Source organism: Rutilus rutilus (assembly GCF_951802725.1).
Source record: "Rutilus rutilus genome assembly, chromosome: 21".
NCBI classification, from domain to species: domain Eukaryota; kingdom Metazoa; phylum Chordata; class Actinopteri; order Cypriniformes; family Leuciscidae; genus Rutilus; species Rutilus rutilus.
The window spans coordinates 5,394,938-5,417,856 of record NC_140226.1 but is presented as its reverse complement, the minus strand read 5'-3'; the positions used below and the strand labels follow the sequence as shown (position 1 = coordinate 5,417,856).

The window sequence follows — 22,919 nt, the reverse complement described above, 5'->3', positions numbered from 1 at the left end:
ACAGTCAGCACTACCCATTGAAGTAACGCTTCATATTATAACTGAGAGAGGTACGGTTATTCGTTAATTGTTAGATTAATTGGGAAAAAGTAAATCTATAGATTAATCGATTGAGAAAAAACTGCCTTATGGTCTACTTTTATAATTTCTCATTTTTGTAGCTCAACAGCATTGGTCCACATTCACTTTCGCTGAATGAAAAAGAGCCTAAGTGAGTAAATGACACATTTTTCATTGCGTGTCAACTATTCCTTCAAGAACACTGAAATAATCAAACTCACTTAGTGGAGTAATAATACTAGACCTGTAACAGCACCAATAACATCAACCTTAAACTTCACACGTGGTGAGTCTGACTCCTGATTGGTGAGCTAGAGGTGTGATCTCCCCCTCTTATCCTCTCCATACTTCACAACTTTGTCATTCTTAACCATCGAAAGCCCCTAAACCAGAGTCCGCCCCGACACGCACTCACAGGACATTGTGTCTCAGTTCATTTGTAACACTCTCCTGCCTTTTCCTCCCACCAACATCCCCTTACCAACCCTCCATTCCAGGACAGAAAGTTCTTCAAGGGCTTCTTTGCAAAAGTAAGTTCTGCTGTGTGCATTTATGTACAGTCCCAAATATACTCTATGCAAGTACATCAACGTACATCAAAGTACATCAATTTCATATGTTGTTGCTTCAGAATTATGTGCAATTTCAGTCGTTATTGAAACACAAGTAGATGCTGCAAAGTGTGTTATGGCGGCCATTTGATTAAGAAGTTTTCTCTTTCAGTTTATGTATACAGGCATGATGGAAGAGAACTGACACTGGAAATAAACATTGCCATCCTTTGAGTAGAGGTTGACCGATAGCGGATTTTGCAGATACCGATAATGAAAATCAGAAAATATTTTCAGATAGCCGATTTTTTTTTTTTGCCCAATAGTTTTTAAAATCAATAATATGAATGAAAACTTTTAACATAGAGTAAAATAGTGCTCAGTTTTATTAGAAAATACAACAATGTAAATGCCATAACAATTAGAGTATTTTGTAATTATTAATATAAAAGAAAATACATAAAAAAATAGCTAAGCTAAAAAACACAGACATGTTTCTTTTATTTTATTGTCATATAAAACATAAAAAATCATGTACAAGAAGGGGAGAGAGAAAATGGGATAGAAATAAAATCAACTGTAATTTTTTAATGGAAATTGCGAATTGAAAATACGCCCAATGGAAACACGTCAATTTCGCAAAAATCCCATCTATCGCAAAAAAGTTTCCGCTCGCATGAGGAGGTTTTTCAGGCAATTCGAAAAAGGAATATGTCACAAAATTGCAATGGAAACAGTTTTTGCGCATTTACAGGTCACCTGACGTAGATGGAGCGGTGTGTTTGGACGGAGTTCTTCATTAAACTCATAAAAGATAAAAGTATTACTGGAATACTGGAGTCTAAACAACAAAGAAATGCCACAATTTATCAAGACCTCGAAGCAGATATGAGGGAGAAATACCTCACATGTGCAGCTCACGAGTATAAGAGTTTTTCCTTGCCATTAAAGCTTGAATAACACGCCTACGTCTCCTTCCATAAAGGAGTAATACTGGGAAATATGTAAACCTACCAACATCCGTTGCCATGATTTTTGGGAAGGACTTATCGCGAGAGGGAAACATGGCGTTTTTGTCGCATACCATCGGTTAATGGAAACACCGTCATTTTGCAATAGTTTCTTATCGACATTTAGAAAACATAGCAAGAGTTTTGCGCAAACCTGTAATGGAAACGCGGCTACTGTTGATTTGAACCAATAGCCGAGAGGTCCAGAGCAGCGATGAGTGTGGATTAATCAGTCAAAGTGCTGAGGTCTTTTACCGCCACAGCAGCTAAGAAGTATTGCACGATTGCAGTGCCTTGCTCAAGCATTCATCTCTGTGTTTGTGTACTTGCATATAGAGTATGTTTGGGGCTCAAACATGTGTGAATGTGTGTCCACTTTTTTCCCCACTGATAGATTAGTTTGCTCCTAAAACACGCCTGGAGCAATAGAAGAGTGTGTGCAAAGGGGCAAACTGAGTTACACAACTCATTTGCTTCCTTTCGTGTAACGAAAATGTGTGTGTTTGTGTGTGTGTGTGTGTGTGTGTGTGTGTGTGTGTGTGTGTGTGTGTGTGTGTGTGAGAGAGAGCTAATTTCTGCACTTAGGTAAGTGGGAACACACAGCTCCCCCGAATCAGGATGTGTGTGTGTTTGAATGCTTACCTTTTGTTCTTTCTTTCTGGTTTACGCCAACATGCCTGCTTCTTCTAACACTGCTGTAACCTTCTCAAAACTCAATGTTTTTAACTTTTCTCTATTTTCAGGTGTTGTTGGTAGATGAAAGTACATTTGTGTGAAAGTCGAGGAGGGTGAAGGGCCTCAACAAGGGGAACTTGTGGGAAAATCAACTCTCTTCTCTTTGAAAGTCTCTCTTCTCCCTCCATCTCTCATTGTGTGTGTGTTGTGTGTGTCCACACAGGCGGGTAAGAAGGCTGTGCGAGCCGTGCTCTGGGTGTCTGCAGATGGCCTGAGGGTCGTGGATGACAAGACAAAGGTACTGAAGGACTCCACACTGACCTGAGATGATCCACCAGATCCCACAGGACAGATGCTCATAGTGAAGAGCACTTGCTCACTCACTGCAGTTAATGCAATCACTATTCCATTATAAGGAAATCCTCCAGACTGGTTTTGTGAATCAGACCAGCCGATTAAATGAAAAGATGCAATCTTTTTTTTCATGAACTCGTGTCAACTTAACAATGAGAGCTCGTGCACATCAGGATTAGTATAGTTAACTAAAACTAAAACAATACTTTTTAAAATTCTAAATAAAATATGTTTACAAAACATTTTTTCAGCTAGTAAATTTCTCATTGTCATTTAGTTTAACTTGATGTACTAAAATAACTAAAAGTGAAAAAATAAATAAATTAAAATTAAATAAAAAACAACAAAATGACTAAAACTTTTAACTAAAATGAAAAAGAAAGCGGAAATACAAAAAGTAAAAAACTGTATGTACAGGTGCAACTCGAAAAATGAGAATATCGTGCAAAAGTTCATGTACTTCAGTAATTCAACTTGAAAGGTGAAACTAATATACTATATAGACTCATTACATGCAAAGTGAGATATTTCAAGCCTTTATTTGTTATAATTTTGATGATTATGGTTTACAGCTTTTTATTTCAGAGATTGTACTAGTATTAGGATTTGCATAAGCTGTAAGCCATAATCATCAAAATTATAACAAATAAAGGTTTAAAATATCTCACTTTGCATGTAATGAGTCTATATAATATATTAGTTTCACATTTAAAGTTGAATTACTGAAGTACATGATCTTTTGCACGATATTCTCATTTTTCGAGTTTCACCTGTATGGCTTTAGAAGACATTTAAGTCCCCCTGTGGTGAAAATCTAGCTTTTAATGTTGTTTATATGTCTATATGGTGTTTTAATATGCTTTAAGACTAACCATGTGTAAATTCATAAGTCGACACCATTGCTGAGTATTTTCTGCTTAAAACTGCAGTGAACCAAAGACAGTCTCAAAAACACGCTTTGAAATCGCTGGTGTTTCTGACGTCACAAACTACCTTGTAACCAATCAGATCAACGTGTGATCGTCAACCAGTGGATCTCTGAGCTGTGTGAGTGAGTGGAGGCGGGGCTCATTTACATATTCATAGAACCGCGTATACTAAATGAGGCAAGAGTGTCGAGTTACATTCAAGATATTTTAAGCCATGACGTTTTTTTTTTTCAAGGAAAAAACGTTTAAATATGTAATTTTGTTGATCAGATGAGTTTAAAGGGATAACATTATTGACTACAGGGGGACTTTAAATATACTGACCAGTAGTTATACTTTTTATAATGCTCTTGCATCCTTTAATTCTTTGATCCCATTTGTTGAAAATGCACAGAAAAGCATCTCTTCAAAATGTCTTTGTGTGTGTGTGTGTGTGTGTGTGTGTGTGTGTTACATGGAAGAGGTTTGGGTCAACATGAGGACTAGGTGAATGTTCTCCTATATTCATGCACACTTATCATATTCATCTTTTCCTGCCGCCTGCTGGTGTGAGCCAGTCATTGCTCATCACTGCATGAAGGCCTATGCGTATGAAACCATCAGACAAACATGTCAAGAGGATAACCACAGTTCAGTTTGTTTTATGTGAGGTTTATGCATAATAATAATAATAATTAAAGCTGCAAGCAGCATTTATCGGGGTTCAAGCAGTTAAGGCCTTTAAGGCCTTTAAGCACACAGGCATCAAAAGACATTAAGTTTTATTTAGCAAGCATTTAACAACTGCCATCATAGATGAAAAAGTCAATTTACAGTTTACCATAGGAAATATGTGACCCTGGATCACAAAACCAGTCATAAGTCACACGGGTATATTTGTGGCAATAGCCAACAATACATTGTATTGTTCAAAATTATCGATTTTTCTTTTATGGCAAAAATCATTAGTATATTAAGTAAAGATCATGTTCCATGAAGATATTTAATAAATTTCGTACCGTAAATATATAAAACATATATTTTTGTGAGTGAATGCAGCACAATCATGAACATAAATGTACAACTTTAAAGGAGATTTTCTCAATGTTCCGTTTTTTTTGCACCCTCATATTCCAGATCTTCAAATAGTTGTACCTCGGCCACATATTGTCCTATCCTAACAAACCATACATCAATGGAAAGCTTATTTATTCAGCATTCAGATGATATATAAAAAGAAAATTCAAAAAATGTTTTTCCGGGCTTTCCTATGTGCAACTGCAAAGTTGTCGATTAGATCAGGATTGTCCGCACGGGCATTCTCAATTGACCATTTGCAGGGAGTTTGATTGACAGGCGATCTGACTAATCATAATCCGCCATTTTGTCCCACAAAGCAGTCAGGAGAGTTAGTAGATTAACATTGGAGGATTTAAATTTGAAAAACAAAGTGTACTGACGTCTTAGCACTTTAAAACAACATTCCTTTTATGTTCATTCATGTTTATTTTAATGCTATAAATTAACTAGAAGGAAGAGATGATTGGTTCATGAGCAGCTTTAACTGAGCCTCGAGTCTACAGCGATCTGTCAGACACATTAAAGAGTCACAAAACAGTATTTATTGTTTAAATGTCTCTAAAAAGTGACTACATTTGAAAGGTGAGACTTTTGCCGCTTTTCCATTACCAGTACCAGTACCAGCTCAACTCGACTCGACTCGACTCGGCTCGCTTTTCGCTCCGTTTTCCATTGCAGATAGTACCTCCACAATAGTACCTGGTCGTCATAGCGACGCCGCAGGAAACTGCTGTGACTTCATCTTCTACGCGAGATACATCCGCTGCCACACACACAGGACAAAGGAGGAAATCGAGTGTATGCTGTTTTTGGATGTTTTTGTTTTTGCTGTTTTTTATTCAGGATACTCCGTCTGGCACGTGCAATGATGACGCAGTGAATAGTGACGATTCTCTCTGACCAGTCAGCAGTCTGCCGTGTTTTCACGTCACATTTTAGTATCGCCTCAGCTCGCCCCAGCTCGCTTAGAACCTCGCCGGAGGTGGTACGATAAAAAGTACCTGGAAGCAGGTACAGGTACAACTTTTACACAGTGGAAAAAGTACACTGTGTTACACTGTGTAGTGGAAAAGCGCCATTTGTTTCATATCAATAAGTACTTGTCTGTCAGCGCGCAGTCTCCTCTCTGATCCGCAATGTATTTTTCACTGCGTGAGAACTTGGTGTGGTGTGAGAGTGGCGTCGCTTGTCAGACATAGCAACAGTAACTAAAGTGGGCGGGTCTTTGCGAATGGTCATTGACAGTATGGACGGGGATTCGCCAGTCCCAATTCAAAACAAATTTCCAATCATTGTTCGTTTCAAACATGTGAGAGCATCAAAATGATCCATGGGTGAAATTGATTGGATTTAATTCTTTTTTTTTTGTCAGTTCCTATCATAATTTTAACATTTTGGCGTTATTGTTTAGCTATTTACCTATGTTTTCAAATTTCCTTTGTTTTTTTGTTGTTGTCTCGATCGGACTAACGGCTTTGAAGATAAACACAATTTTTTAAAGCTCTAAATGACACTTACAAAAACCATTAGGCGAAACCTGGCATGTTTGGTATTGTTGGACTCGGCAAGGATTCAGGAGTCTTAGGAGGTCACTCCTGTGAAAAAACACTGGCATTGTGTCAATGACGTATACTGAGTTTTTTGAGATACACCAATGTTCTCATAGACTATCATGGCACCCTGGACAAAGACACTGCGTGCCAATTTTCAGTAGACTAACAGTTGGGTGCGCTTATAGCTATTTTCATGATTTTTTTCACTGTTATAGCGCCAACAATTGGCCAATTGTCACGATTTTTTTCATGTCAACTCAGATTGAGCTTATGAACATGTGTCCCAAGTTTAGCGAAAATATCTCTTTCCGCTCACAAGTTATAACCATTTTATAGTGCCACCAAGTGGACAATTGTCATGATTTTTTTTCACTTGACCTCAGAATGAGCTCATGAACATGTGTCCCAAGTTTTGCGAAAATATCTCTTTCCGTTCACAAGTTATAACCGTTTTATAGTGCCACCAAGTGGCCAATTGTTGCGATTTTTTTCAAGTGATCTCAGATTGAGCTCAGGAAGATGTATCCCAAGTTTAGCAAAAAAATATCTTTCCGTTCACAATTTATAACCGTTTTAGTAAAAGTGGCCCTGGTGCCATCAAATATTTTGGTTCCCCTTATCGACCGTTAATTGAAATTTTGAATTGTTTGGATGATTATTGATTGTCAGACTCCAGAGAATATTCCTGCAGTGGTTTGGTTCCGATCGGGCAAAAAACCTAGGAGAAGTTCGCAAAAATAGGTTTTTCAAAAAAATGCAATTTACTCGAAATTGGCGCCTTAAGGGCGAGCAAATCGGAGATAGCCATTTTGTCCGCCTTGAGCCAAGGATTCCAACGATATAAGACACTTGATCCTGGGACAAACGGTCTAAGAGTTATGAGCAATTTTGAACTTTTGGTTGCTGTAGCGCCACCTATGGGCCAATCGGGGTCATACTCTGATAGGTTGTCCCCAAATTGAGGCCTACCATCTGGCCAGGTTTCACGTCTCTAGGCCTTACGGTTTGTCCTGCACGATGCGTTTTACAAATCCTTACAATTACAATAGGGTTTCAGCATTTCATGCTTGAACCCCTAATAAGAATGAAGGCTTTTTGCCAGTTATAGCGCCACCTATGGTCCGATCTCCATGAAACTCTGCATGCTTCCTCACCATGTTCTGACACATATGCTCATCAATTTTTGTGAAGTTCTGAGTTTCCCGTTGGGATTTATAGGCTTTTGAGTGTATTTTGACACGCCCCTTTTCTAAATGACCCTGTTACAGCCACCCAAATGCCAAAGTTCAACTTTTTTTCGATAATTATTGATCTAGAGAGTCCAGAGAATTGTCCTAGACTGGTTTGGTTCCGATCGGGCGAAAAACCAGGGACTAGTTCGCAAAAGTAGGTTTTGGACAAAATTCGACATAGCAGAAAATTTTCCCTGCCTACATCCAAATCGGAGATGGCCATTTTGTCCGCCTTGAGCCAAGGATTCCAACGATATAAGACACTTGATCCTGGGACAAACGGTCTAAGAGTTATGAGCAATTTTGAACTTTTGGTTGCTGTAGCGCCACCTATGGGCCAATCGGGGTCATACTCTGATAGGTTGTCCCCAAATTGAGGCCTACCATCTGGCCAGGTTTCACGTCTCTAGGCCTTACGGTTTGTCCTGCACGATGCGTTTTACAAATCCTTACAATTACAATAGGGTTTCAGCATTTCATGCTTGAACCCCTAATGATACAGCAGTCTCCTCAAGCATTAACACTGACCGAAGAAATCAGCTGAACGTGTGTGTAGACTCCGTGATCAGAATCTCTGTCCACCCAAAGCAAGCGCTGATCAGTGATCACTGCACAGACGTAAAGAAGAAATTAAAGACACTAACTTTTAAAATGTACAGTCTTTTACTGATGCAGATTTCTACGAAAGCAGAAATTACAAAAATTATAGTTGTTTATAAATCTGTTGTCATCAAAAGAGAAGCTCTCCCTTCTGTTTTACAGTACAGGAGTAAGTCGTTTTAAAATTGTATAAAATAAAAATCAAACTTAAATCCACATTTAAAGCTGATATTTAAAAATAAATATCTTCTTTTCACCCCTGATGAGTTTGAGTCCCTGATTACAGGGTGACTGCAGATAAACGGATGTATGACTGATGAACACTGGGTGTTTTCAGACCTGTAGATCGTTTGCTCTGTTCCCATAAAGGGGCTTCATTTTTAAAGGCATTGCATGGATTTGCTCCAGACTATCTCTCAAAAATGCTTACAGTATATGAAGCTGTGATCCTCAGATCCTCGGATTCTTTTCTTTTAATAATACCACAAAGTAGAACTAAAATATCCGGTGACGCTGTGCTCCTCGCGTCTGGAATAACCTTCCAGAGGAAGTACGACGTGCTAAAAATAGTCTAAATTAAAACATTTAGTCTGGCCTTCCTGTAATTTAATTTAATTTTTTTATATTTTATGCCATTATAGTTAATCCTTATAAACTTTATTCTTATTCTTGTGTTTTAATGGGTCTACTATCCATTGTATCTATTGTTTTTTTGCCTGTAAAGCACTTTGAACTGCATTGATTTGTTTGGAAAATGACTATATAAATACATTTGCTTGCTTAATGTGTTACAATGTTGCATTTTCTTCTTGGTTTGGTTAGTTTTTCACAAGGCAACATTTCAAAGCGTACCAAAATGTGTTTATACAAGTCACATGTGCGTAAAACGTCCTCTTATTGGTCATCCGTCAAGATGGATTGACATTTATGTTCCACTGGCTTACTGTGGCTTCATCTGTAGCTGTCGTGACAAAACATTGTGCGTTTGTGAAATAAAGAAAACAAACAGGACGCCACTGGTTTCCTTTCCCGGGACGTTTGTGGAGCGCGTCACAAAAATGTATGGAAACTCCGCGTATGGGCTACTAGCAAGCTCCAAACAAGCCAGCTGTGAAAACACCCTGAAACATAATATAGATGTCATTTGTAATGACTTGCATTTTGCCTGTTTTGTTCTCAGGATCTGATTCTAGACCAGACAATAGAGAAGGTTTCCTTCTGTGCGCCGGATCGTAACTTTGAGCACGCCTTCTCCTACATCTGCAGAGATGGGACCACACGCCGCTGGATCTGCCACTGTTTCATGGCCGTCAAAGACTCGGTGAGCACGCTCACGGACAGGTCATGGTCACAGACTTACGACCTTACTTTTTATTAATGCCTCTTCATATAAAATTCAGTGTCTGGAAAACTAAGAACGAGAGCTTACAAATTTGTCAAGTTGCTAGAAAAAATCGAATTGTTCTATATGTTGTTAATTGCACATAATCTTACCTCATGAGAACCATATACCATTATGCTCTTTGTGTTGTCATTCTTTTAGGAAGGTTATATTTTGTGTCTAAACATTTTATGTATATCATGAAAAGTACAAAGTACAAATAGCATGAAATTAAATGTAAATACTAAATATATGATATATCAAATATTTATATTTAAATAGTCACAATTACAGGAATAAATACCAAATCCATTTCAGTGACAACAATATAGACTAGAATACAGCATTAAATCTGCAGTAAAATGATCAGACAGTGCTGAGGAGGTGCTCTCATTATTTTTCAAGATTCTTTGATGAATAGAAAGTTTTGAAGGACAGCATTTATTTGAAATAGAAAACATTATAATGTCTTTACTGTCACTTTGGGTCAATTTAATGCATCCTTGCTGAATAAAAGCATTAATTATTATTTTATTTTTTTTAATCTTGTGTATATATGTATATATATATATATACAGTGCGTGTAGAATTATTAGGCAGGTTGATTTTCTGATCATATTTTTTTTCCAGGCACATTTGACCAATTCCAAACCACATTAATCGTAATAACTACAATTAATTTTGTATTTAATAATTTATAAGTGATATATAATTGTTCATGAAGGCTGGAAATGAAAACTCCTTATTTTCAGGTGTGCATAATTATTAGGCAAGTTTTCTTTTACAGATAAAATAAGCTAAAAAAGAGATTTAACTCAGACTGAAAAGTCAAAAATTATTAAATGCTCATGAGAAGAATGCAATACTAATGACCATTGGACAGTGAAATACTCATTAGGTCAGCAGGGTCAGACAAATACAGGTGGAGAAGAAAAGACATGTTAACTGCAAAAGAATTAGGAATTAAGGTGAATAATTAAGTGTGAAACCATCAGGAACCCTTTAGTCTCCAGCGCCACCATTTTCCAGAACTGCAACCTACCTGGAGTCTCCAGAAGAGCAAGGTGTCAGGCTCTCAGAGACTTGGGTTAGGCAAAGAATCCTAAAAATGTACCCCCTCTTAATAAGAATCACAAGCTGAAGTGTTGTGAAATACATGAAGACTGGCTTTATATAGGCTTTATAGACAGACAGATTGAGAGTGACTCTTGACGGACCAGCACCACATCCTCTTCTACCACTATTTGAAGAATTCATCTTCCAGAATCTGACAGTAAGTTTTGGGAGTTTATTTTTAGTCCATCTCTGCAAAACGGACTTCAGGGTAGGAGATGGACTAAAAATAAACTCCCAAAACTTATTAAAACGTATTCTGGAAGATGAATTCTTCAAATAGCACGTTACGATATTATTGCGATACTACAAGACATATGATAAAAGGTTAACAAAAAATGTACTGTTGATTAAAATGCAAAATATATATATATAGTCATTTTTTGACAATAAACATATGCCAGAATGAGAACATGAAAACACGGATGAAATCAACTACCCACCAACCAATCCCTCCCTCCCCACCCACCCCGCGGTCTCTTTACAAAGGGGTTCATAATGGATAGATAAGTCAACAGAAAAACAGCCACAGGAATGATAAAACATAAATAAAAAATAAAATGCTACATTTGATATTACATTGTGGGTGTAAATGAACAGGCTTGGACTTGGTGCTGGAAACCAAAAGCACAGGACAATAGAGACACCGGAATAACAACATTCATGATTCTGAAGCTGAATATACAGAATTATTTTAAACTAACATACATGCACTCTGTCACTGACTAGATATATTTCAAATAATGTCACAAATATTCCCCCATTGCATTATTATACATTATGTTCAACATTATATAAAGTAGTTTAATGTAGTGCTGACACTAAAACTCTGAAAACTTGAATTTGTTCTCACACAGTATTTTTAATTTTGGGTGAACTACACACTGACAATACATATTGTCACTATCCAAGATACATATTGTTGCATTTTTGTATTGCGATATATTGTGACATGACATATTGTTACACCCCTAATATATATATATATGCTGTGAAAGTGAATAATATTCTTTTATAATTAAATGTAATATAATGTAGTTTGATTAAAGACACAAATCTTGATTTGGTTTGAAGAAAGAGCTTTGACTGGTTTGTGTGTTCGGTGTTGTCAGGGGGAGCGTCTGAGCCATGCGGTGGGCTGTGCGTTTGCCGCGTGTCTGGAGCGCAAACAGAAGCGGGAGAAGGAGTGCGGGGTCACGGCCACTTTCGATGCCAACCGCACCACCTTCACGCGGGAGGGCTCGTTCCGCGTCACCACAGCCACAGAGCAGGCGGAGCGAGAGGAGGTCATGCGGCAGCTGCAGGACAACAAGAAAGGTGCGTTTCAGAGACTGACCATCTGGATCTGGGGTTCAGGGAACGGATGTACATGTGTTTACAAAGTTTTTATACACTACCATTTAAAAGGTTTTTGAAAGAAGTCTCTTCTGCTCACCAAGGATATTTTTATTTGATCAAAATTACAGTGAAGCACAGTGATATTGAGAAATATTATTACGATTTAAAATAACTGTTTTCTATGTGAATATCATTTAAAATGTAATTTAGTGAGTTTTCAGTGTCACATGATCCTTTAGAAATCATTCTCATATGATGATGTGATGCTCAAGAAACATTTCTGATTATTATCAATGTTGATTTTTGTGAAAACTGATGCAGTTTATCAGGACTGATGAATAGAAAGTTCAAAAGAACAGAATTTATTTGAAATATAAATCTTGATTAGAAATGTCTTTACTGTCACTTTTGATCAGTTTAATGAACAGGTTTATACATCTAATGGGTCTTTTATAATGAGCAGTATAGGAAGGAGTAACTATATTTGAGGATCCGTAGCTTTAAAGTCTGAAACCCTCTGCATTAGATAACAAAATATCAAAGCAAGTGTGTTTAGATATAGCTTTTCTTTTCTGGACTATTTTTGCAATGACTTTTAACTATCTGGTGTCACATTCTGTGGATTTTTTGTGGATCAGTAATAACATCTATTATTATGATCAGCTATACACTACTGTAAAAACATGTGGGGTCAGTCACTTTTTTTGTTTGGTCAATGTTTCTTATTCAGCAAGGATGCATTAAATTAATCAAAAGTGACTGTAAAGACATTAATAATGTTACACTTGAAGAATTTCACCAAAGAATCATTAAAATAATGAATCATGGTTTCCACAAAATCATTAAGCAGCACAGCTGTTTTACACACTGATAATCAGAAATGTTTCTTGAGCATCAAATCAATGATTTCTAAAGGATCATGTGACTGAAAATTGAGCTTTGATCACAGGAATAAATTACATTTTACAATATATTCAAATAGAAAAGTTATTTCAAATTGTAATAATATTTCACAATGCTAATGTTTTTAATTGTATTAATAAAAATAAATAAAAATAAATGCAGCTAGATGAGCAGAAGACAAACAATTCTGACCCCAAGCTTCTGAACGGTAGTGTTGTGGTGTCATTGGCAATGGTCTTGGTCTCTCCTCAGACTCTGAGTGTGTGTTGAGCATCTCGTCTGGGGGCGTCTCAAACCCTGCGGTCTCCCTCGCGGGACCCAACGGCTCGTCGTCCTCGCCGCCTCTGCCCATGAACACACTGGCCCCTCAGGACGCCAATCCTCACGCCATCCCTCGACGCCACGCGCCCGTGGAGGCTCTCGCTCGCCAGGGCTCGTTCCGCGGCTTCCCGGCGCTCAGCCAGAAAACCTCTCCCTTCAAACGACAGATGTCCCTGCGCATGAACGAGCTGCCGTCCACCATGCAGCGCAAGTCCGACTTCCCCAGCAAAAACACCGGTGAGGCTCTTCACCTTCTCTGCTCGTCACCTTTCCAGATCAGTACGCTTTCTATATGCTCTATCTACAGTAGTCAACATTTGAAGTGGATCAAAACTTTTCATCAAAGTTATACATGAATTTTTAACAATCCCTGTTCTTGTTTTAGGAAACTTTGATGAACTTTTTTGATCCACTTCAAATGTTGACTACTATATTTCGTACAGCTGGGCATTGACTTAAATTTCACAATTTGATGCGATTCACAAGCTTGCAATTCAATTCAATTTGATTTCGATTCATTTGAATATACAGTATATCAGGTACAGTACATTTTTCTCAAGGAAAAAATTCTCTCAACTAATGCTGTAAACTATAAAGTGGACTCTTGTCAGTCAGTACATTACTATAATGTTAACTGATTTGGACACAAACATTTAAATTACACATAAGGCATATAATTTATATAATAATAACTTAATTATAATAACTTTTTAGTGCATATATAGCAAAATGCTCCTCTCTAGGGTTATTTTTCTCTAGCTGACTAACGAGTTTATGGACATTGAATGGCTTTTCGGAGGTAAATGTGACATTCCGTGACATTGTTTACAAGCTGTTTTATTGACGTCTTTCCGCGGAAACATTTCAGTAAGTTGGACTGTTTCTTTTCAACATTTCTTCTGATTTTCATTTATATTTATTTCATGCTGTAACTAGTAGTAAAGAGGAAGAGATGATCGGTTCACGTTAGGGGTGGGAATCACAGGGTACCTCACGATACAGCAATTCTGCGATAGTCGATATAAGGATACATCACCATATCTGTCTAACTATGAAAACAAAAATGCCTGTGAAAAGTGCAGGTTTTCTCTTTATTCAAGTACAAACTGGTGGAAAACAGCACAAAAAGTTTTTATTACCCATGTACTTTACTTTTACCAGGCAGTTCCTGTATATCGCATACTCTTTGTTGATTTTATTTGTGGAGACTTTGGTCTTAAACGTGGTTTGGGCATCTATTATTTTACTCACACTGCTGTCCGCTAGTTCACTCACTTTATGTTCACGTTTCCCTCATTCATGTGTTGAGCGCCACCTCGAGGAGCCATGAAGTAGCGACGCTGGAAGCAGGCAAATCTATTTAGAGCGCCTTATTTTATTAATTAAAATATCAATATTTGGTGCCAGAGTATCGATTCTCGTATCGCACAGAGAAGGACAACGATATATTGCTGACCGATATTTGGTCCCACCCCTAGTTCACGTGCTGATCAAGTGAAGTCACTTTCATTTATATAGCGCTTTTAACAATATAGATTTGTTTCAAAGCAGCTTTACAGTGATAATAGGAAATTACAGTAACAGAGATTGTTTTGGCTTTACAGCAGCTCTAGTATAAAGTTATTGTCCAGCTAAAGTTAGTTTTGATTGATTGAATCACTTCCATTGCAAAGATCATTAGTTATTATCTTAGGGGACGCTAACACGACACCGTTTTAACTGAAAACAGAAAACGTTTAATGTGATCAATTCACAAACACAGTGATCTGTCACGCCACATTAAAGACATTGACTGTTTCATATCAAAACTAACAAAGCAAAAAGCTCATTGTGATTATAGAATGGGAGACACACTACAAATAATGTTTAGTTAAGTTTTGTCCAGTCATCAACTGGAAACAGTGTAGACTAAAAGATTTGATTCTTGGGATTTAAGAATCGATATCGGTTCATCAAAATGAGAATCGATTTAAATCGACAAATCAGTATTTTCAACCCAGCCCTACAATATTGGACCTCCGTCTCTTTTTCTCCTTCTCTCTTTGTTCCTGACGCCTTAACAGTATTGTTTTGTTGCCTTGAAGGCAGTGAGTTGGTTTGAGGATCTGTAGACAGTGACTGTTGTGCTGTGTGTTTGTCAGTGCCGGAGGTGGAGGGTGAGAGCGACAGCATCAGCTCTCTGTGTACTCAGATCACATCCACCTTCAGTGGGCCTCCAGAGGACCCGTTCTCCTCAGCACCGATGCCCAAACACACCTCCTCACCGCAGTCGCCCGCTGCTCCAGGTCAGCCTCACTCTCACACTCTCAGTGGATCTGTGTGTGTGTTACGGATTCACAGTTTTTATATATATATAGATATATATATATACATATATATTAACACAAACATTTTAATATATTATTACAGTATTAAACAACTGTTTTCTTTTTAAATGTATTTTTAAAATGTAATTTATTCCTGTGATGCAAAGCTGAATTTTCAGCATCATTACTCCTGTGTGTGTGTGTGTGTGTGTGTGTGTGTGTGTGTGTGTGTGTGTGTGTGTGTGTGTGTGTGTGTGTGTGTGTGTGTGTGTCTATGGATTAACTCATCGACAACTAGCTAGTAAATTACTCAACTAATAAAAAGCCATTAGCCATTACTAATAAAAAGCTTATGTTGTGCAGTTTGAGGAAAGATGGATTTTTGCACCATTTAGGCCCAATCCCAATTCTATTTTATACCCCTTCGCCTACCCCTTACCCTTGCCCCTTGAAACAGAGTGGCAAGGCGTAGGGGTGAAAATATTCCCCTAAGAAATGGGACACCACTACTACACCGTTACACGTCATTATACGTCGTTGCTAGCGCCTACGTCACAGGAGAAGATGCACCAATGTTTATCACAAACTTCTAAGATGCCGTCGTCAGCTGTAGTCTTGCGGGAGTTACAGCTATTTTTTTGCATTTTTCTTCTGAAGTTTGCAGAAAACAACGGAGATGACGATATCTTCGACGCCTAATGCTGCGTTCACACCAAACGCGAATAGAGCGTCTGGCGCGAGTGATTTCAATGTTAAGACGCGTTTACGCGCGTCTGGAGGTCTTGCGGCGCGAATGAGGCGTTTAGCGCGGCGCGGTGGACGCGAATGAGCTTCATTCGCGCGTCCACTTCGCTTCAAACTTTTGCTTTTTACACGCGTCATATTGTTAACGAACTTTAGCGATTTTTTTTTTTTTTTTTTTTTTTTGCAACCGTTTATTTGAATAACATGACCGTAAATATGAACACAAGATTGAATGTGACATAATGAAAATGATTATTGGCAGTCATGTTGCCTCTGTAGCCGGTGTATGCAGGTACATTTCTCATACCCCTTCGTTTGAAGTGTGGTCCCGAAAAATCTTCGTTTCAAGGGCTATCTGGCCCTTCCCCTTCCCCTTGGTAGGGGCAAGGGGTGAATTGGGATTGAGCCTTATACAACAAGCTCATGTGATCCAAGGCTAATCAATACAGACCCTACACATTCACTACTGGCAGAACTAATCATCTAGTCTTTTCAATCCCTAATGTGTGTGTGCATGCCTATGTGTTAGCACTCTTGCTTGTGTCCGGCTCTGTCTCTAATCTACTCGTCGTGTCACTCCTGTCTGCTGCTGTAGTCAACGGTGCAGTTCCTGCCTTCCCGCCGCCTAGCGTCACAGTCTCCGCTGCCGCTCACTCTCCCGTGCTGCCGCCCCCGCTGCCTGTGCGAGAGACTAACCCCTGGGCCAAGACCCCAAACACAGCCCACACAGCACATATAGGTAAGACACCTGGGCTCCCTGTGCTGCGGACCATGCAGGATAGGTGCTAGAAACTCACTTTAGTTTGTAATGCAAGGTTGTACTGTGAGCTGCTGGTGCATACTTTTGTCTCAAAATTGCATAAAATGTGTACATGCATCTAAAATCACAAAATGTGTCATTAACTGTAGTTGCAACTTGCTCAGTTAATGTCACAGTCCGATACTTATGTCAAAAATATATAATAAAAAAAAATTTGATAATGTTTCCTGTACTTAGAATCTTAGTATGATTTTTACATTAAAAATTCTCATCATTTAGAAATAAAAGGCATTTTTCCTACCTTTGCATATGAAATAGCTAGTATTACATGTGGAACCCTCAAATACTTTTAGCTCATTTTTACTATTACAGCTCGAAAAGGTTAACTCACTAACGAATGCTTTCATAATAACTAACAGTGCAAACACAATGTAAATAAGAGATTCGTTGATTATAACGGGAGTTTTGGCGCGAGTCTCGAATCGAACTCACGCTGTTTGATTGACAGCTCCAGCGATTGTAAAGGGAGTGTTCTTTGATCGCTTTCTGTATATTATTTAATCACAATTTAAATAACAGACTTATTTTCATGCTACTAAGAGAAATAATGTGATGTTGATCATTCAGTCTCTGGCTTCATTTACTGACGCATAAACAGCAGTAAACGATATTTGAGACAAAGAACATCTGACTGTACATGAATCATTAAATATCAGAAATCACGGGTCACAGATCAGGCATTAGAATTAACATGGTTGCTTACATGTTTGGCATTGCTGACGGATCCATATCGTAAATGTCTGTTTGCAAAGCCTGCACCGAAATTGCGACTGATTTACCAAAGAATCCGCAGTAAAATGTTCCGAACAAACAAATAATGCTCAAGTGAGACATTCACATAGTTGAAAATAAATAACCACATTCCTAGCATTAGGATCCTAATGTTATTTTTAGTCCAGTGATCCTGCATCTCACTAACACGTCAGTGGGCGGGGCCAAAGATGCGATGATGTAGAAGTAGGCGTTGATCTTCTTCTGCGGTCTTTCATCGCACTATTACGTCAAAATGTGACAAAATCCGAAATGAGTCGTTTTCGGAGCTTGGTTTTATATAAAAGCTTCAGATACCTGGGTTGGCGACTGACCAATCAGAATCAAGTATTCCTGAGAGCCGTGATATGATAAACCAGGGGTCTTCAACGCTTTTCAGGGCAAGAGCCCCTTAGAGTTAGAGACGCCATAGACGTGGAGCAGGGACCTATGATACAAAATATGTCAAACAGAGCTACTTATTAACCATATACCCTTCGATATTAACAGAAACTAACTGTATTATGATCAAGAATAAGTCATATTTTAAGACAATAGATCAGAACTATACACGTTGTTGTTGTTGCACATGCATAAAATTGAGATTTATGTATCATAATAAACAACATGTTGTGATAAAAATCAATTCATTAGTTGTTCGCAGTTGTTTTAAATTATTTTAATGCATTTAGTCTAGTTTTATTTTATTAATCAGATGGACAATTCAACATTTACCTGATCTTTAGCTACTAGTTTGTTAAAAAATCACATTTTAATTTGACTGTCAGATGGAAAATTAAGAATCAAATCATTGAGTATGTGAAGTGAGTGCGTGTTCTCTAGTAAATTGCAGATGTAATGTGTAGCAAAGGCTCCACCATGACAAGAACAGCAATGTACAGTGATGCATTTAAGATTAAACTAAGAAGTCATTACTTTTACAAATAATTGGAATGGAATTAAAAATAAATAATAAAATGTATACAACATTTTTTCTAGTAATCTATTAGTCTGCATTTACATTCTGCGTTTCCATTTTGCATGCCACATTCGTGTCCCTTGCAAGTTATCACTGTCAATTGCAATTTTGAGAGTGAATCCTGCATTAATAGATGTCACTTCCACAAATCTTTCAGCATGTAATTGGCCATCTGTCCTCTTAGCAGCATGAAAAACAATGCTTTTGTTAAATGGATTTATTTATAGCTATAGCCTCGAAAGCACGAAAGAGCGCTCACTTTACAATCCCTAAAAAACTGTGACTCGTCTCAGTTCGCGAGCTCACAACGTTCCATCAAAATCAATAAAGTTGTCTACACACACTGCAGTCTCTTACTTGCATCGTGTCTTTCTTTGTTAATGAGAGGATTCGCGAGAGCGACCAAAACTCGTCACTGAACAAAAACTCTGGCGTTTTGAGCAGTGAGTGGATTTTGTCTTAATTGCATTCAAGAGATCAACAAACATGTCTGTGATTGGCTACATTTCTCACCGCTGTAAATAGGAACATTTCATGTTCTCCAGATCGCAAACTCAAAAACGCAATAGAGTTTCGCCAATATTGTTAAATTATTACTGTATCAACCGAGGGTGCTCTTGCTTTTGTTTCAGAGTGCTTATATTTAAATTTGACTTTGTGATGTTTTTTTTACCCATGTTTTATCTTTTCTTTTCAAAAAAATGTTGTGATCGAAAATTAATTTGAGGACCCACATTGGTTGAAGACCCTTGTGATAAAAAATAACACGGCGAGACACGGCAGACAAAAACATTGTGTGTTTTTTTACTGGTCAATTTTGAGATTTTTGGATATCCACACTTCAATAACATGTCTTCTTTCAGACTTGTGGTGAAAAAAAGTCTGAAATACACATTTAGGTCTTTATTTTATTACACTTTGTCTGTGTGAGTCTGTAGATTTCTCATAAATTCAACAAAAGTTGGCGTTCTAAATCATCCCGCTGCTCCACGATCGCTGCCGGCACCCTGTCATCACACGCACCGTTAGAATGCTCTCTCTCTCCTGTACAATGCTGTCGGATACAAATATGGTCATTTCCTTTTTATCAGCAACCAATCGTGAAAGTAAAAGGGCTGAATGCACAATCTCATTGGCTGATGATAAATCTTTAAAGCCCGTTTTCTCAAAATGACTTTTCTCTCATACTCCAAGTCCGAAATCTCCACTTCAGTAGCACCTATATGCACCAAACCTTCCAGTCTTGTACCTAGTTATATTATGAAGACATTTACAGAGGGATTTGTAAATATATTATTCCTAGCCTGATTTATATAACATTTTATTCCAAAAAACATGGCGAAAATATTTTTTTTTAAGGCTATTGACGGTATATTGTGATTTACAGGATAGCAAAAGTAGATATCCATAAATCCCTCTGTAATTTTTTCCCATCTAATATGTGAACACAATGAAAAATATAATTTTAACCTGGCTTTATCCAATACTCAGATTTCGTTTTTTTTTATATATGCAAATTAGCGCATATTTAATTAGATATTGCTTAATTTGCATATTTAAACATTAAATTACAGTAAACTTGTAATACATTTTTTTCTCATCTTAATGTAGGTAATCAACTGGGAAAGTTTCATGGTGATATCTGCTATCTGCTAAAATGTCACCCTATTCACCTGTTAGTGTCTCGCCTTAACTAATCAAATAACAGTCAAGTTACTACAGTATCGTGATCAAATAAAAAAGACAAACTTTCAGATTTTGGTATTAGATTTCTCCAATACATAAAATAAGTAAGCTTGACCAGAGTTCTTGTGGGCAGAAGAATTTATTGAAGGTTTGTAGTGTAGCAGTCCTTCAGCAGCGATGTTAGCATGTCGCTATGAGACAGAACTTTATACATGAAGACAAATGGGCTGCAAACAATAGAAAACTGTAAGGGCCTCCCACAGGAGATTGATCTACCCTGCAATCTACTCTGAGCAATGCTGTTTCTTTGTCAGTTTCAATCAGTTTCTATGGGCCACACATCTGTAAGGGCCATTTGGTTCACACCTTTACAGACACAGATACACAGTAACAATGTAAATGCATCTGACTAAAGTTAACTGAAAATACACATAATCTTTCACGATGATACCATAAATATATAAGTCTGGGATATCCAATCCTGCTCCTGGAGGGTCAACATTTAGCTCAGAGTTTTGCTCAAACACATCTGGAAGTTTCTAGTGATCCTGAAGACCTTGATTAGCTGGTTCAGGTGTGTTTAACCAGGGCTGGATATAAACTCAGCTGGAAGGTGGCCCTCTAGGAGCGGGATTGGACACCCTTGCTCTAATGCCTGGTACACATTGTATGATTTTGGACTGTCCCAGACGAACTGATTTCTGTGGTCATGGCTCCTAAATGATGTTCCTGGATCATAGAGTGAGAGAGGCTCAAAGATGGCCATTGTCACGGTCTTGAGATCATTTTCTGACAGTGTCAGAAATTTAGCATGATCATCACACATACCCCTTTTCCACCAAAAAAAGAACTGGTTCGGAACTGGTGCTGTTTTCAAAGTTGGTTCAACTTGCGAACCTTCTCAGAACCTGTTTGTTTTTCCACTGACTAGAGAGCCCAGCGAACGACGTCGTTACGTCACTGTGTGCGTTGCCATACGTCTTAGCTTTCCCAGAAACGCTTGCGCCAACTTCAAGCATAACAATTACAATGGCGGACTACATCGTCTTTCTGCAAATGTTTCTCCTGGCTTTGCGATCCTATATTGGGGTCAGAAGAAGACGTTTAGAACACATTTGTGCTGCTCGTCTGGATTACTGTAGACCAGTGGTTCTCAATTCCAGTCCTCGGGACCCCTTGCTCTGCACATTTTGTATGTCTCTCTTATCTGACACACTCAGTTCAGTTCATGGAGTCTCTCCTAATGAGCTGATGATCTGGTTCAGGTGTGTTAAAGGAGACATATCATGCTTTTAAATTGTTCCTTTTTACATATAAATCATACATTTGTAGTCTATATAAAGCAGAACTGCAATGCTTGGGTCTGAATTCTTCATTATTATAGCTCCACAGGCCTACCCCAAGTCTACCCCTTTTCTGATGTGCGTCTGAGAGCAACTCGTTTTGGTGCGGTCTCTTTAAATACAATTGAGACACTTCATACCCCGCCCCCTCTCCAGGTTGCAGAGGTTCAACTCCACCCCGTTCGGCCATTTTTGTAGTTTGATAGCAGAGATACGATTATCTAGCGGCACAGAAACTTTTTATTCACACGTTATTAACAAAATGTCAACAACGGAAGACTTGTCCAGCCAGCCTTACATGTTCGAGCCAGAGTCGGAACAGGAGCGAGATGAAAATGAAGACGACGAACCTGTAGAACAACGTCTTCATATGGATGTATCGCACTGGTGTGTACTGTTTTTACACATGAAACTTTGGTCTTCCGACCTTTTACCACCGTGTTGATTTATTTTGATTAATATGTGCGAGGGAGAGAGAGCAAGACAGCGTCTAGTTTGGAGACGGTAATGTCTTGTTTACACTTTCGCCTGGCTCTGAAGAGAGAGAGTGAGCGCGCGCGCGACCGGGTCTCTCTCTCTGCTTGTTCTTTCAGTCAAACATGCGCCCTTGTCACAAGCGCGGCAGTTTATCTACATTAGACGGTGTAATGAAGCGTGTGGGTTACTACATCCAACAACCGAACATTTTAACTTACCCTCTCGTAACTTCTGCATCCTTTAGCTTGGACTACAAAATTGCAGCGAGAAATAAAAATGGCGGATTGCTCGAAGTGTTGGGCCGGAAGTCAATGTCCTTATTTGGCAGTTCCGCTGCAAATACTGTGACGTAATAGTTCAAAAAACGTCATAGATAACAGAAAAATCGGAACTGGTTGAAAAATATGACCAAAACAGAATATAAAGATATCAACGAAGCACCTGAAGAGAATAATTTCATATTTTCTGTACTTCTAAACACTCCAAATATACAACAAAATGCATTTAAGGGCTAAAAAAGTGCGTTTGGCATGATATGTCCCCTTTAAATAAGGGAGACATATAAAATGTGCAGAGCAAGGGGTCCCGAGGACTGGAATTGAGAACCACTGCTGTAGACGGAGGTTACGTTCGAGAAGAAGTTCGACAATAACCCCGCCCCCAGCCCCCGACGTAAGCATGACGTGGTAAAAGAACGGTTCTAGTCCAGCAAAGAGTTGGTGCCGCTTTGGATCA

General features: G+C 38.3%; 1 protein-coding gene across 3 annotated transcripts in view; it reads left to right on the top strand.

Moving 5' to 3' along the window:
* The window catches only part of numb (NUMB endocytic adaptor protein), a 78,615-nt gene that overhangs the window by 52,521 nt on the left and 3,175 nt on the right, over positions 1–22,919 (top strand). Inside the window, exons 4-10 of one of the 3 annotated variants that reach the window (XM_084393184.1) lie at positions 558–590; positions 2,520–2,594; positions 9,204–9,344; positions 11,630–11,834; positions 13,011–13,316; positions 15,221–15,364; positions 16,725–16,868. In XM_084393184.1, coding sequence (XP_084249310.1) covers positions 558–590; positions 2,520–2,594; positions 9,204–9,344; positions 11,630–11,834; positions 13,011–13,316; positions 15,221–15,364; positions 16,725–16,868 — 1,048 coding nt within the window. The remainder of the gene's footprint in view (positions 1–557; positions 591–2,519; positions 2,595–9,203; positions 9,345–11,629; positions 11,835–13,010; positions 13,317–15,220; positions 15,365–16,724; positions 16,869–22,919) is intronic. The other 2 variants (XM_084393185.1, XM_084393186.1) reach the window with 2 other exon arrangements.